Genomic DNA, 18198 nt, shown 5'->3' with positions numbered 1-18198 from the left:
TTAAAAATCATCTGAAGCAAGTCTTCTACGAAAAAGATAACTTTAACTTTTTGTGACAATGATTTTTTTAATTCTTTTTTCGGAAAGGCGACTCTGCTTTGGCATTTAACAAGTTTGGTTAAAATAGTCGCGATCGATAAGTTTGGTATCGAATTAATGATTAGTAATAAACTGCCTCTGTTCCTTTTAACGAAAGAAACTCTCGAAACTCGTGCTAGTAGTCTTTGATTTCGTGTAAATTTAATTGTGTGGTCTGTGGAAGTTTATGATCGCCCGAAGAGTGGAGCGCACAATACGCGGCATTTTTCGTCGTGAAAGAGGAGAAGTGCACCACGTGCGGACGGAAACGGTGTGTGTGGCACTGACGAAAGAACGGATTGGTCGAGTGTTGGAAAGTAAGTTTCTCTTCCTAGAGGGAGGTTTATTTTTGTCTCTGATCACACGCACATTTCGCGGAAACGTGGAGGTGACGATTGATAATGATTGAACGACATAAAATGAAATATATCAGCTCTTTCTTCTTTCTCCTCTTTATCGAAGAAATCATCGTTTCTTCTGTGAAACATTGCGTGTTGTTTTAAATCAATTAACCCTAGTCACGTGCAGATTTGCAGTCTTGTCGATAAAATTATTTTATTTGCCTTACTAGTATTAACAATCATCCTTTCAACATCCAGAGAAAGGTTTATTCGATTTAAAAAAAATGTTTCTTTGCTATACGGTTAAAGAAAAAATTTCTTTGATTTGTGAACGTCATTTCTTTGAATTTCATCATTTTTTAAACATTATTTTTTTTAAATCAAATAAATTTTTAAATAAAATTTATTTGATTTTAAAAAATTATGTTCAAATCCAAGAAATGACGTTTAAATCATAATTTCTTTTTAAAAACAAACTTTTAGGAAAAATTTTAAACTTTTCACGTCAGATAGTAAAAAATTTTGCAACAAATATATTCTGTATATAATTTTGAGCTAACAAAGATCATTTCTTGAATTTGACCGCAATTTCTTTAAATCAAATAAATTTTATTTAATTTAAAAAAATAATGTTTAAATCAAAGAAATGACGTTCACAAATCGAAGAAATATTTTCTTTAACCGTATAGCAAAGAAACATTTTTTTAAATCGAAGAAAAAGCCTTTTTTTCTGGATGAATTTTTCTTGGTAGAATATTAAATATTTGCACTCAATAAATTCTAAATTTATTGAGAGATTAAAAGATACAATTACAAGTGATTAAACTCTGTAGAAGAAAAAGTAAATATATTTTTCTTTCACATATTTAAAAACATTTTTTTTTCTTTTTATTGGCTTGGAAAAAAGTTCTACGGAATTTTGTTAGCTCAAAATTATATATAGAATATATTTGTTGCAAAATTTTCGATTATCTGACATAAAAATTTAAAGTTTTTCCTAAAAGTTCGTTTTTAAAAAATGTACGACTTTCTGTTGCCAAGTTACATTAGATAAAGATTATTCTGATTTTGATTGCTCATAACTCCGTTAAAAATCATCGTACCGTAATTAATAAAATAGATTCTTAAAGCTGAAACGTTGCTCCACCAAGTAGTGTAATTGCCAATTTAAAAAAAATAGAATATATGTACATTTGAGCAAAAAATATGATATTATCCTTTTTTCCATTGCGCAATGATTATATAAGGATAGTAATATCACATTTTTAACTTAAATTTCTATATATTTTACATTTAAAAAATTGGCATGATACTATTTGATAGAGCAACGTTTCAGCTTCAAAAATCTGTTTTTTTTTTAATTGCAGTGCAATGATTTTTAACGGAGTTATGAGCAATTAACGTCAGAATGCTTCTTTTTACTTAATTCGCGAATAACTCAAGAACAAAAAATCATAGAAACATTTTTAAGGAATGATTTTGTAAGGAAAACTCTAAACTTTTACGATATAAATAATTAAAAATTATCGCAAATTTTTTTGGCACGTGACAGATCCACAAAGTGAGAAAAAAAATTTCCCTTTTTTCTAACTCGTAGTTTTCTATATATAAAAATTACAAAACTCACGTAAATTAATTTAAAAAATATAATAACTATTAAAAAGTAGAGATTTTAAGCTTTTAAATCCTTTTTTTAAATTTAAATTTTTAATGAAGATATTGTATATATAATTTGAAGCTAAAAAAATACCGCAGAACTTTTCCTACACGAACACAAACAACCCAATATAATACTACGAGCAATTAAAATTTCTGCTTCATAATAAGAAGAATTGAATAGAAAAATTTATTATATATTTTTCAAGAGAATAGAATTATACGTTTATGATATAAAGCATTAAAAAGAATGTACTCTTCTTTTATAATAATCTTTGTAATTGAGCTCTTGATAATACAGTCACATCTCCCTGCGCGTGTTGTCCAATTGCTAGTTTGCTGATGCGGCTCATTCAACCGGTGATTGTGGGCATGTCGATCGCAATGAACCCGCAGGGTTAGTGCACCTTCTCTGATACAGTTCTTGATGTATCTAGCGTCGAATAAAGATCCTATATCAGAGTCTGAACGATTTTGTCAAAATCCTATTTGAGAAAAATATATATAATTTCTTCTCGTATATATACTATCTCACTTTAACTTATACTGTTATCTCTATAATCTTAATTAAAGTTATAGAGTGAAACAGTATAAGTTAAAGTAAGAGTAATAGTATATATATATATATATATATATATATATATAGGAAGCAATTATATATATCTTTCTTTTCCATAGAATTTTGACAAAATTGCTCGTAAGACTCTATTATATAGAGTCTCTAACATCGGGCAAATTTCGACGTATTCTCTCAATCATAACGACGAGATAAAAACGTGATAAAACAGAAATATACAATACTTTCGATTAAATTGTAAATTAAAAGTTTTCGGGAAAGGTCGAGGGGATCATCATCATACATCACTGTTAGGCACTTAAAAGTCGAGTTAGAGTGGAGCTCACGTATCAGTACTTTGAGTCTGGGAAAATATGTTCGCGATAAAATTCCGATTAATGACGTCTAAAACGCACATTCACCGTCTAAGGAATTCACTTATACGGACTTACAGGCACACATATGATAACATTAAATTTGATAAGAGTGTTCGATTCTTACGGAGGTTTGCTGGACCAGCTAGATTCTGCTAGACCATGAAATAGGGTCGTCCGACGAACAGCGAGGCGATTCGCCGTGGTCCCGCGTCACGAGAGAGTCGATGACTCCACTATGGTCGTCCTCAGTTTACCGGTCGATCGAACGGTGTCTCTCTCTCTCTCTCTCTCTCTCTCTCTCTCTCTCTCTCTCTCTTTCTCTCTTTTGGATCGTCTTCTCGATTCGAGTCACGACCGCAACAATCTGGTCGTGTTCGTTGCTAGCGGTCAACCAAACGATTCCGACGTCTCGCCGTCTGTGGGAACAATTAAAGAGAGCAGCATTCCCTTCATCGAGAAAGCTTCCTCTCTATTCTCAAAAGCTATCACGCAGCGACGACTACTGCGGCTTCAACTCGGCGACATGCACTCGTCATGTCGCTAATATAAACCGACATTTCCGCGACCGACTAACCATAACACCATGACACACGGTCGCTTTATTAAAAGACGCCTTCGAGTATTTTCGGAAACTTCACCGATCATGGCTTTCTTTGTCGTATTTGATGTATTCACACATACGGTCGTGCTTAAAATTCTTAAATGTTTGTTAAAATAATTATGTGGGCTAAACTCTAGCTGATTGCTAGAATCCCAGAACTTTCTCTAGCATTGCTTATTGTGCTTAAGCGTCTCACATATATAATATTAATGGTCCAACACAATTAGTTTCAGATCTGTATCTATATAATTAACATTTTAAATACTTTAGCGCAAAGTTATTCTTTCTATGTATATAGTAATATTATTGCCCGACTGATGAACTTAATTCCATTTTCTGAATATTTCCCGAGAATTTTCTAAATATGATTTATTATAAGATTTATGTGTAATGATAATTTTTTTTAAGTTCATAAACGTTCATAAACAATATTTTTTTTACATTCTAAAATAGATTAATTATCAAAATTGCAGCACAAATTTCTGTAATTTTACGTAGAAATAATTCACCAGTTTATATAAATTATTAAAACATACAAATAATAAAATCTAGTTTGCTATAAAAAAAACTGATCTTCTCCCTATAATATATTTTAACACTATTTCATCGAAATTAAAAACCAACTGGATAAACATAGATTCACGTAGATCGGGGAATTCTCATTAAGCAACACATGATCCACATTTCTCATCTCAATTTATTACACAATTTATATAGAAAAAACTTAATCTTTTCGCGATTAAATATATATTCTGAAAATTAAATTTCAAATTAATAAATAAGTTTCTCACTTCGATCCATGAATAAATTTTGGAGCAACCGTCGTACGAATTCGCGATCAAAGTCTCGGTGATCGCCAGTCTCGATTCATCTTTTCTTCTTCTGTTTTTGAGACATTACGTAAACCTGTAATTTTTTCATTTTAAAGATTCGCCTTGACTTAAAACACACAGTATTTCATCGTTCCCCGGTATTAATCGACTAAACCGAGTCGAATGCTTCGAACATGCGATCTAGCGGCATCCACCACAGCGCCGACTTTTGGCTTAAACCGGTTCTCCCGCCTCTCTTACGCGCTCGTTTGTGCACGTCATTCCGGAGCGTATCCTTTAACGGGACGAACACCGGGATTTCGTGGATTCGAGGAGTCGTGCATGTAATCGCGATTACACCGTACCGGCTACTCTCACGGACTCTAATCTCGCGGACGCGACGAGTCGACGGAAGTCGTGAGTTTCGGCCTCAACAGCTCTTACATCTGACGCGAGACGCATTTCCTTTTTCTGTACGTGGTAACGGAAAAGCCGCTAAAAAGAGTTAACTGTAATTGATACTCGGTGCGCATCTGCGTTGTCCTTTTAAGTTTATTGAGCGGTTTCACAGATATCCGTATCTTTGAAGTATCGATTGACGATTCCGTGTATATTTCTATTTATAAATACAATTTTATTAAAATAAATGCATGATGTATTTTTATTAATAATGTTATTGTGAATTAATAAAATTATTTTTAATTAAAATAATGCTATTGATGTAACATCATTTTTCTCAGTGTAGAATTTTTTCGTCTCTTCACACAGAAAATACGCGGATTATAGTTCGTTAATATATTATAATTCGTTAATAAGTATTTTATTTTATCAATTAAATTCACATTTTCTCCGAAATTATTGATTTAAAAAATTATGCAATTTGTACATTTTTTTTAATGGAAAGCAACAATGGATTCTCTTTATACTAATTGATTCATCTCATTATATATTTTGTGCATAAACATATTAAAATACAGCTACTAAAAATTAATAGTACTTTACGAGATATTTAATAATTCATGTCAAAATTTGCTAGAATAAAATATATCTCGTAAACTTTTAATTTTTCATATCTCTACTTTAGTACTTTTACATAAAGAATAAAATTAAAAAAACTTATGTTAGGTGAAAAAGTTATATAATTTCACTTCACCTTTTATGATTTAACAATTGATGAAAATTCATGAAGATGCAGTGTCATATATTTGTAGACTAATTAAATACGTTATGTTTAATAAAGTAATTAAGATATGTTGACATGTGTACGATATTTAAAAAGAGATGTAATTAGAAGAGTGATTAATGTATTCTGTGGATGTATATAATTTAATAATTATGCGAGAAGCGAGCTGATACAGCATTAAATTGAGACGAGTTTACATCGCCCAATCACATTGTGATATTATAGCATTACATAAGTCGAGCATGTGTAATTGACCTTTGAATGAATTTTTAAGGAAAGAGTTACGTTCGTTTCTTCCTGTAATGATCTCATGTGATACGTGTGAACGGAAGTAGGCGTAACGATAATTTGCCTAGAAATAATCAACGATAACAATCGACTGCGATCCTATAAATAATAAATTAGTAAAGTGCGTATTATTACAAATTTAATTATCTATTCTGACTATCCGTTATCTTGATTTTTGAAAATCGATCCTCAAATTTTCGAGATATTACCAGAAAACTTAGTCGCGTCAGCGAAAGAATTGCTACTATTAAATATTACGCAGGATTGCAAATGTTATTGCATTATGTTAATCCTCGTCAGCGATCATTTTTGAAAAAGAAGAAACCTTTAAAGTTATTCTTCCACAACAAAAATTGTAAATTATAAATTTGCATGAGTTTTTTATAACTCGACGGAGTTGCAAAAATTCATCTCAAAAAAGCTTCATCATTCAAAACTATTCTGTCGATATGCACATATAAGGCCAGAAACCGGTTTTGCCAAGGACTCTTTTGTCTACGCCGATTTGGATGGATATAAATTAGGGATAATGATGTGGATGCTTAGAAAGGGCTCTCAAAGCAAAAAACGATAGAATCTATCGACCCTTTCATTATAGCGAAAGGGTTAGAATTTTGTTCTCTGCAAAAACAACTTAGAATTTTATCATTTCTTAACTAAAACTCAGAAAAACTTTGTTGCGCAGTTTTGTTTGCTGAGAAAATATTTTTACACATTTTCCCAGCAAACATTTAACTGAGCATTTAACCGCGAAAATTCGATTCATACTAATATGAATAGAATGACATCGAAGAAAACGTCTTCGAAGGCAATGCTACTGCCAATTGTTAATTATAAATATACAAAATACTTGCGTATGTCACATAATCGCACGCGAATTCGCAAATGAAACGTCGCATTTCTGGGCGCGATTGTAAAAATAACAGACTGACGCGGTTAATTCGTTGTAGAAGCTGTAACGGCGTCGGGTTCTCATTTCTGGAGGTCCGCTATACATTTCATAACTTTCTATGCACAAAGCTTGCTTTGTTCCCATTTCCATTATCGCAGGTCGCCTGACCAAACATTACCAATCATGCAAAAATATTTTTCTTGAGTCGGCATAATATCCGTCGACCCGTAAATAATCGCAACAACTTATTAAAATCCGGGACTCCTTTCAACCGGAAAGATACGCTGCTTTCTACATAACCGTAAATTATGCAATACTTAACCATAACGTAAGATACAGTTAAAATTTAAGATTCTATTTTGATAAGATTTTTTTCTCAATCATATCTTTTCTCAATTATATTTATAATCTGCTTTTATTTATACAGAGTATTTTATTTTATCATATAAGTTCATTTTCTCCGAAATTATTGATTTAAAAAATTATGCAATTTGTACATTTTTTTAATGAAAAACAACAATGGATTGTCTTTATACTAATTGATTCGTCTCATTATATATTTTGTGCATAAACATATTAAAATACAGCTACCAAATATTAATAGTTTACAAGAGATTTCATAATTCACGTCAAAATTTACTAGAATAAAATATATCTTGTAAACTTTTAATTTTTTAATATCTCTATTTTAGTACTTTTACATAAAGAATAAAATTAAAAAACTCATGTCATGTGAAAAACTTATATAATTTTACTACCTTTTATTTAAAAAGATGAAGACTTTTATATGATGACCTTTTTGTGACATTTAAAAAAAACAACCTGACCAAAATACATCTCTCCTTCGAAACCTTTTCATCTGAAACATTTTTTTGTACCATTAATAATTTCGAAAAATTGACTGAATTAATTAAAATAGAATATCCTATATATATACATATAAAAGTAAGCTGTAAATAATTGGAAAAATATAAAATCTTATCGTACATACTAATTGCTGTGTCATTAAGATTAGATGAATACAAATTGACGTATATGCTCGAACATCATTCAATATTATAATGAAGTGTCGCAAGCAACACTTTATTGTAAAAAATGAAACATTCGAGTATTAATTGACGTCGTTAATTTGAATTGGTAACACTTAGCACGTGTGCGACCTCATTCTTTAAAGCCGTCGCATAGTTGTACATATTAGTTTCAGTTTCTTCGTGATTTCTAATTCGATTTCTATTATTTATAATTTGCTTTGGTTTCAGATTATCAAACGCGCTCGCATTCGCATCAGGTATTCTTCGGTCGGCGTCATTTCAAGGCGATGGCCATTTTCAACATTTCGAAGGAAAAATTTGACGTGAGTTTCGTTATAAATCTATTTTTATATTTATCTGTTAATTGAAATTATTGTTAATACTTATAACTTGTAAATATTAACGTGTCAAGATTTGAAAATCTTATGTAAAAGAGAAATAACTAATTAGTTAAAAGGCAGCTTCGCGAAAAGAAACGAAGATTAAATACATGAAGTTTGTTTTACAAATAACATGGGGGCATAAATCAAGGTCCATCGCTCGTAGAATTCGTTTAAGATCTCAAATACGTCTCTGTCCAGACAGGATATCGTTTATTCCTGTAAGTCTCCCTTCTACCAAAGATTTCTTAGAAAGCAGTATTTAAGATACAAAGTCTGCAGCGTTTATTAATGTAAAGCTAATATGTAACAGTCCTAATTTACGATATAAGGTGACGGTAAATAATAGCAAACTAATATATCACATGACAAATTTTAATAAATTATTGTATCCATAAACCGAATGTAACATTTTTATTTAAAATATATATACCTATATAAGTAAAAAAGAATTAAAATTGTAATATATAATAAAGAAAGGTGCAATTCTACTTCTAAAAAAATATTTGGATCAAATAGAATAACATATATAGTATATGAAAAATTTTTAAGAAATAAATAATTTTTATTTAAAAAATCTTAAATAATGTAAAATAATAATATAAAATAATTTTATCCACAGGATGGAATTTTTTACATTATGAAGAAAGTTTCTCCATTCTAGTAACAGATACAGCGATGGGATTGGGAGGATATTCTCTGACGAGACTGAACCTAATTACTATACCTGAGTTGGCGATAGCGGGCACCATGACGAGGATGAACCCGATCGAAGACCCAGGAACCCTTAAAGAGTGCAAATGGGAGAGGTGACGTATCACCCAGTGATGCGTAAACGGCGTGGAGTGGGTAGCGCCTTTTTGGGCCTCCTCGTGGGCCTGATCCTGGGTTTTTTGATCCTCAGCTATCGTCTGATCGCCTTCAATCAGCAACAATCGATCGCCATTTGGACTTCCATGCCCGCTTTTCGGTCACCGTTAAAAACATCAGCGCAAAACATGCCGTGGCTGAGAGATGACGAGCAAATCGACAAATCCACTTCGAATTTAGTGTTTGTGGGCGTAATGACAGCTCAAAAGTATCTGGACACGCGAGCCAAAGCCGTCTACGAGACGTGGGGCAAGGAATTGCCCGGCAAAATAGCCTTCTTCTCGTCGGAGTCTTCGACGGTTCCTGAAAATTGTCCGGATTTGCCTCTAGTGCCACTTCCACGAGTGGATGACACCTATCCACCGCAAAAGAAGTCGTTTATGATGTTACAATATATGTGGAACAACTTTGGCGATCGCTTCGAGTGGTTTTTGAGGGCAGACGATGACGTATATGTAAGGCCAGATCGATTGGAAACGCTGCTGAGGTCTGTCGATTCTCGAAGGGCGATGTACATCGGACAGGCTGGCAGAGGGAACTCAGAAGAGTTCGGATTGCTGTCGCTAGAGTATGATGAGAACTTCTGTATGGGTGGCCCGGGAGTAGTACTATCCAGGGAAACGCTGAGGAGGATTGTGCCACACATTAAGTATTGCCTGCGTCATTTGTACACCACGCACGAGGACGTCGAGCTGGGAAGATGCGTAAAAAAGTACGCTGGGATCCCCTGCACTTGGAGCTACGAGGTAATTCCTTTTTTATCGTGATGTTTACAGAAGAATACCATTAGTGTGATCACATTACGAGGGATATGCAAACAAATAAAATTAAGAAGATTAAAGAGAAAAATTTAGTTTCTAAATCGTTAAAAAATATTCTTAGAAAATATTTTTAAAGTTTACAAAAGCCTCCTTTTTTCTTCAATATATATATATATTCTATATTTTCTAAAAATCTATAATAGCTTGGAAATAGTTCTTTTTAAATCAAGAAATGATTTTTTTTTCACTTGTTAATAAATGACAATAATAAAATAGAACCGAGAGAAATGTTTGAAAGATTTATTTGTAAAGCTTATTTTTATTTTTTTCTCTTTGCTTACACTTTGCTATCGATTTGTTTTATCACCGAGAGCAAGTATATGTCATGTAATAGATAGGCAACGTCTTATCTTATCATGAGTTGATAGAAGTATATGTGCATGAGTTTAGTAGATGGTATCTCACTGATTATACCAAAACATTATTGTACCCTAGTCTCGTGCATATTTATCAAAATCATTGTTTTCCTCAATTTTGGAACGATGACTTTATCTTTAACAGAATTTTATAACTGCTACATTCGATCTAAAACATCCAGACTGTGATGTTAGTTTTTACTTCTTTCATTTCCAATTCGATCCACAGTAATTCCGCTGTTGTTCATACTTCAATATGCATTGTCAGTACTGAAAAACTATAGTGTACATAACATAAACTATAGATTTTCAATACTGGTAATGTATATTGAAACACGGCCATTGTATTGATAGTCACAAAAGATTTTCTTTTGTGTTTTTTCTGCAAACTGTAAAACACATTTTATCGGTTTCATTGTCACATGATACTAGAACTATTCTGGTCATCCAATTTCTTCTTCTGAGGCTCCACCGCGAGCACTCGCAGGAACGCATGTACGTAACACGAAACGATTTGTTGATTAGTACATACGCAAGGGAGATTAGACGCCGCTAGTTTATCCGACGTTGTACACACTTCTTCTGCGCTTCTCATCTCAACTTACTACGTATGATCAGACCAGAGTGCTACAACCCAACGCGCAAATTGTGTATCGCACTGAAGCAGTGTTTGGCATTGATATCAAAATATCACCCTTTCTTCAAAAATTTCGGGGACCTGAATTTTCGCACAAGGATGTCTTGATAATAGTCTTGTTTTTTTAAACATCAACAATCATCCGTAATTGAATTACGTAGTAAAGTCCAAAAATTTCTTGCTCAAATATGTAAAAGAGATAATAAAATAAAACAGTCACGTTCATTTTTTTAATATAATTACCTTTTCTTTCAATTCATTTTTTAAAATAATAAATTAATTTTTATATATGTTAAAAATAATACCCTTGAGTTAGAAACCTTACTACTTAAAAATGTTTTGATGCATTTCCCTCGCAATCGTTCATTGATAGTTCAATTATTTCCTCGTCGAACAATTCATCATTTCAAATTGTTAAAGGGATAATTTTCTTTAAACCGGTTAAATCCTAAATTAAATTATGTGTAACTCGATCAAGAATCAGGACGCGATGCTCACATAATGGGCGTACATCCGACACGTCATCGTCGATTTAAATACATGTGCCGCGCGCATCTGCATCATGTACCGGGCACGTCCGTAGCGGATTAAGTTGGAAGGTACAAATGAGGATGTTAGTCGTTGAGTAAAAGTGAATTGTACCCTGCTAACCCAGTGGTCAGCTCGAGCTATTCTTCTTCGCCTTGGTACTCGCGGTCATATTAGACTGTACCGCTTAAGTAACGATTTGTCCACACGAAGTGCTTTAAAGCGCATGTCGCGATAATCAAGTAGAATTGATAATTCCAAAGAGGATCTAAATAAAAAGATAAATTTTATAATAAAACAAAAAAATCTGCTCAAGAATAAATTTTCATATCGCCAATGTATATAAATATAAAATAAGTCTAAACAATTTTATAACTAATAATATAATGAAGCTGTATGTTTAATTTGCAAAATAAAGTTTATTACGCAAATTAAATAATTTGAACCATCTTAATTCCCCGCGGGAATAAGTTTCGAAGAAGAAAAGCAAAATTTTTATCTCAGGTTTTTCTCTTTATATGAAAAATATACTATGAATCCTTTTCAAAACAGACATCTCAACTTCGAAATAACAGAGACATTGAAGAATGGCGACGATGAATTCGAAGACGTATGCATAAGTAAACGCGTTTAACAATTCATTCGTTAACACAATCATCCATTATTCATTCGGAAAGGCAAAAGACACTGTATCGATGACACTGTATCAGTGCGACCACGATGCACTTGCGTGGGTGGTATGACTTCCGATGCACGTTTATATCGCTATCACGACGAAAGGTAAAGTGCACGGATGAGGATGTCACTCGTTAGGCTTGAACAAATCGTAACCTGCTGACCCACAGAGCTAGAACATCTACTCCCATCTTGAAACTCGACGTAAGGTCAAAACACTTAACATACCCGGCCTGATGTAACGCCCGCGCAGCGTTCGTCGCAATCTAATGCGTGCATCTTCAATACGCACGATTGATTGATCGAGGCATGCACAAAACTCGATAAGGAGTTTACTGATCCCGGCAGTAGGTCACGCCTTTGTTACAGCATCTTTCGCCGCGTCTATTACGGTGAAGAAACCAATAATGGCGTTGTGATATGTGTGTGTGTGTGTGTACATATATATATATATATATATATATATATATATATATATATATATATATATATATATATATATATATATATATATATATATATATATATATATATATATATATATATATATATATATATATATATATATATATATATATATATATATATATATATATATATATATATATATATATATATATATATATATATATATATATATATATATATATATATATATATATATATATATATATATATATATATATATATATATATATATATATATATATAAAAATAAAGAAAAAACTGTAAGTTATATCTATACACTGTTAGAAATGTAAATACGAGCTTCCTTTATATGTAACTGAAGCTCGTGGTTATGAACGAAATTAAAAGTAATGAATGATTTAACTGAAAATTAAGATACTTAAATTAAATGAACGTGTATTAAATTTATGTAATTTAATGTACTTTTAATAAAATTTTATGAAAAGTACATTAAATTTCATAAATTTTTATGAAAAATACATTAAATTTTATGTACATATACACGAATATATTTTTTATTTAGTTATAAATACATTAAATTTAATGTAATGTCATGAAATCAAATTCAAATTGTGTAACGTAAAAGTTAATAAAATTTAAGAACATTTCTAACACAGTGTAAAGCAAAGAAAGAAAATTAAGAATAGCAAAGTAAACAGTAGCCACAAATAAAAAGTCGCAGCAAATTACAAGAAAAAAAATTATAATTCAAAATAGAGGCACACAGAACCTTGAACAGATTTTAATTACGTCTGTAAATATTAAAGTATCAATTTAATTGTCGTAATATTCATACGCATGTAAATATAATAAAATGCACAATTCTTGAAGGAAGACAGATAGAAATATATAAAAGTATACTTTAAAAAGTATACTCTAAAAAAAGATCTCGGAATTTTTTAAATTATAATTTCACTTTCTTTTAACGAGTCTTTCGAATCAGAAGGCGCTTTTCAAAAAAGCTCAACGTTCTAGAAAATTCTAAGCGTGATAGATTTCTTTACGTAACTGCCAGAGCAAGTCACGCGAGCGACTTTTTAAAAGATATTCGTCAAGAGACGCCGACGTAATTCTACGAAATAAGAAACCACCACACCCAACGTTATGATTAATACCCGTATCGCGGGTTTAGCGTTTCGATCCAAGCGTTTCGACTAGGACGTCCTTAATGGTAATTATTATAGGTCGCGGTCATAGTGCGCGCACAGGCAGGAAGTTTGTATTTCAACTCCGTTTCTCTGGCCGCGTGCTAATTGCACGTTTGATGATATGCTTCGCTTGCGCATGAGTACAGACGATTTGAGACGAATTAATATACCGGGCTCCTGCGGAATCGGCAAACACGATTGCCGCGTTGATCAAGCATAAAAGCCCGTCCTAATCGGACAATTCCTCATGCTTAAATTAACTTTGACTAGAAGCAAAATGCATGAAAACCATCGATTAAGAGAAACACAAGAATTTGCCAAATTTCAATACAAAATATTTTAATTTGTCTACTACTTTAATTATTTCTTTAAATTATTTGTGTTATTGAATTTTTACTTGAAGATCTTCTTAGTTGTGCATTTATAGTTCGGAAATTAATTTATTTTTATCTCAAAGATGACAAAATTACGTGACAGATTTATGAACAGCGCTTTGATTTCTTTTTAACAATGAAGAGTTGCCATGTTTTAATAATTTCACTACGGCCATTGAATAAAATCTTGTTACATCTGCTAAATTTAAAAAAAAGTAAAAAATAAAATATGTGGAAAGAAGAGAAAATTATTTAAAATAATTAGTATTATATATGTATTATTAGAAATAAAATATAGTTTTATCATATTACTTATCATTGCTCAACTCTCGAAGGTGTCGATACTCATAATAAACTCATTCCGCACAGATGCAGTCGATTCTTTATCACAATAGCAGCGGGGCTCAGGCGTTCACCGGAAATCTCAAGAAGAAGGAGGTTCATCGTGCCATTACTTTGCATCCTGTGAAAAGTCCGCCTCACATGTACAGGCTGCACAATTACATGAGGGTTTGTATTGCATCACGTATCATAATTACGGTAAACACTACGGTTACGTGAAAAAAAAAAACTGCATTACCTATCTGTGAACTGTTAAGTAATTTAATAACCGTTAGCGAACGAAGTAACGTAAGCGATGCAAGAAATAAATCGCCTCGCGATTCTTACAATTAGTTCATATCTCTGATGTATCATAATTGCCGCTTTGGTGCAAATGCGTTTATTACTAAAAAGTTATCTTTGCAAAAATTATACTGTGCAATATATTCCACCAGGGATTACGAATACAAGACCTGCAGCAAGAGAGGATTCGTTTGCACAGGGACATTTACACGATGGCTCAGGTGTTGGGAGTAAGCCTGGAAGCCTTGAAGAACTACGAAATAGCGGAGGGCGTACGTCTCTTTCCGGTCGACTCTAATTCCGAAGATTATCCCGGCGACACGGACACACTGGGTATGATATCTTACTTCCGTCATTACAAACTACTGGTAAGAGCCGAACTTGCGTGCCTCTTTCTTTTTCTTAAAGATTCTCTTCTTAAAGATTCTAAAAGTAGAGATCGGTCAATGCCGACTCGATCGATGATTGGCTCTGCCATGTTGTTGTGAAACCGGATGTGAGAGTGAGAAAAGCGAATGTGACAGTAAGAGAAGCGACACCAGCTTGCTGTCAAAATTCTCATCGAAATTGACGTAATCGATATATTGACGCGCATTTCCAAGATCACATGATTTTCGATTTCACAACATCATGCCGGGCTTTGGCCGATCTCTACTTCTCTCTTTGTATAGCCGATATTTATTTATAGTTGATTTTTATATTTAAGATTGTACTATCTCAAGTACAATCTTAAAATGTCATGAACCAATCAGAAAGCCGTATTAGCATCTTAAGATATTACTTAAAACAAGTTTGAAATAAGAACAGACTATGAATACTGGCCTATATACGCATATAACTTTGCATTCTTCTTATTTTTATCTTCTGTTGACAAGAATAACTCGTGAAAATTATTTAATATTACTCTTTAGATTTATTTATATATTTTTTGTAAAATTATGCATTTACTCTAATTTGCAATTACGATTTTTTTTATACTAACACTCGCGCATCTTTTTAATAAGTATTTCGTCTCTTCTCAGGCTTGTAAATATACATGCATAACTGTTTATCTAATGAATATTCCACATTGTTATTCCGCACTCCTTTACTATATATGTTCATACATTATTATCACTTCCTCTATTTAAATTCCTACAATTTTCCAAACCATAAAATATTTTTAGAACGTTAATAACCACATTTTTCGATCGTAAAAAACTTTTACTGTATATTGCTATTAAATTAACACTTCCGCATTTATTGCGTACTTACGTATAAACCACTACAGTTATCTGTCATGTTAAGACACTGCTTGCACCGGCGGGACAAGACATCAAATTATATCCCAAAGGGATTGTAACTCTATTTGAAATTGAATACGCTCATAATCTCAGAGACGCAAGAATCATAACGCTTGATTTTATATCGTCGCATAGCTTCTCGTATTACATTTCATTGACGACGTTTCGCTTGCAGATCTAAATTTCATGAAAAATAAATTAAAAGAAACTGTAAATAATATAATATTGGCACAACATTTATTCCATGATCTCAATCAATTTTTGACCTTCGAAAAATTAATTTGTAATTATTTTACCTTTAGAACTTTCACACAAGAAAACAAAAATAAATAAATAAATAATTTCCATAGAAAAGAAATACTAAAATAATTTTTTGTCGCGCTTGATATTTACTCGTAAAATGATAAGAGTATGTTGAAAATAAAGGAAAGTCTAAAGATTTAAAAATAAATCCCTGCTGTACTTTGTAAAAAAAAGTACAAAATTTGTAAAAAAATTAGATCTCTTTAAATCTCTTGTAATTTAATATTTTCTTGTAATAATATTTCAACCAAAAAAAACACGCTATTTTGATTAGACGATTTTAAAAATTAGTATCGTTTAGTTTGATTATTCTATATAAATTGATTTAACAGGATTGAAATTAAGCATGATACATTTATCAAGTTTAAATAATTGATAAAGTCTCGCTACTTTTATTCTAATCATTTCTTATATCTTTCACACTTTTCCCAGATTTCCATATTATCGCGTTGACTTATATATATAACTTATATACATGAATACGTCGTAATAAATTATAATAGAATTAACCGACTGAAAACTAAGTTGAGCATAGTTTACCAATAAAAAACTGCAATCGAGATCATAGGTCATGGAACATTAAGATCCTAGAGGAAATTACCACATTTATTTGCTTCCTTCAATTAATTTTCTGTCATTTTCGTAACGCTTGGTACAAAGAAATGCGATTTTTCAAACACGTAATGCAACATACGGATTAGCAACAGTGTGATTAATCATAAAAATTATACATATAAAGTTTGACATTTCTACATTTTCTTTTATTTCCAAGCTACGAATGAAATTATTACGTTTTTACAACTCTAAGCCATAAATCTAATTTACTGTCTTAAATCGCGCCGCGCGCGCGCGCGCGCGCCGATTCACTAAAATTGACAGTAATTTAAATCTACTCTAATATTCAATTTTTAATCTTCGTATTAATATTGTTTTTCGTATTCTTTATATACAATTAAAAGAAAAAAATCTGTTTTATTTATTATAATAAATCATAGTATAATGAATTATATAATTTTGTGTTGAATATTGTAAAAATAATGTACTTCAGCATATTTTAATTTTCAAACTTTTTAATTTTTGAGCTCGAATTTGCAAACTACTTTGAAAAAGTTTTGACATTCGGTGTTAATTACAGAGAAACCGGCTGTATTCATTGATTCGCTAAAAAAATCTTGTTTGTGCAGGTGTGCCGGCGAGTCTTCGTTCGTTCAAACCAGCTACGAGTGACGAAGTGATCCCGTGGGACTTTCTCTTGAAATTGGAATACAGTTTAACCGATTCTAATCCCAGGCGACGCATTCACAGTGACATCAAAGAAGGCCTGGAAGATATTACCAGAGAGGTCATGGCTTCCATTAATTCTTATTCAAGGCAACGGGGCCGCATAGTCGAAGAACGATCTGCTCTTTACGGATACAGGAGGGTAAATTCTTACGGAGCTGATACAATATTAGATCTTCTGTTGGTTTATCGAAAGTACCGGGGCAGGAAGGTTACTCTTCCCGTTCGAAGACACGTTTATCTCCATCAACATTTTACCGGTACGATTACTCATGTTTTTTACATTTATATATGTCACAATGTTAACTCAGTAAATGTATGCTGTAGTCAATATATACACATTTTTTAAGTGTATACATTTACTAAAGTTAACACTTTAACTGTGACGTATGTAGAGTGAAACTATTACATCAAAAATTAATTAATCTTTTAATATCCACGAGACATATTTTTCTGTCCTAAGTTAAATAATAATGTTACAGATATATGTGTAAGCGTTAACCAAAATATAGACATCCTCTAATGTTTAAATAATTAAATTATCAGAGTACATTTGAAATACAAAAATGTAATTGCTCCGCCGAAAAAGTAACTTAAGCTGTAATTTATTGAATTATGATTATATATATATATAT

General features: G+C 31.9%; 1 protein-coding gene across 5 annotated transcripts in view; it reads left to right on the top strand.

The window, feature by feature from the left end:
• LOC108750902 (chondroitin sulfate synthase 1) overlaps positions 1 to 18198 on the top strand; it is a 25783-nt gene that overhangs the window by 5803 nt on the left and 1782 nt on the right. For 2 of the 5 annotated variants that reach the window (XM_018490754.1, XM_018490755.1), the window contains exons 2-7: positions 8044 to 8138; positions 8266 to 8416; positions 8818 to 9811; positions 14442 to 14582; positions 14849 to 15029; positions 17467 to 17823. In XM_018490754.1, the coding sequence (XP_018346256.1) occupies positions 8996 to 9811; positions 14442 to 14582; positions 14849 to 15029; positions 17467 to 17823 (1495 nt within the window). In that variant the 5' untranslated portion in view covers positions 8044 to 8138; positions 8266 to 8416; positions 8818 to 8995. Of the gene's footprint in view, positions 1 to 80; positions 396 to 8043; positions 8139 to 8265; positions 8417 to 8817; positions 9812 to 14441; positions 14583 to 14848; positions 15030 to 17466; positions 17824 to 18198 lie in introns of those variants that run through there. The other 3 variants (XM_018490752.1, XM_018490753.1, XM_018490757.1) reach the window with 3 other exon arrangements.

Source organism: Trachymyrmex septentrionalis, unplaced genomic scaffold, assembly GCF_001594115.1.
Source record: "Trachymyrmex septentrionalis isolate Tsep2-gDNA-1 unplaced genomic scaffold, Tsep1.0 scaffold38, whole genome shotgun sequence".
Lineage (NCBI taxonomy): Eukaryota > Metazoa > Arthropoda > Insecta > Hymenoptera > Formicidae > Trachymyrmex > Trachymyrmex septentrionalis.
The sequence above is the reverse complement of the archived record's forward strand: the minus strand, read 5'-3'. Positions and strand labels throughout refer to the sequence as shown.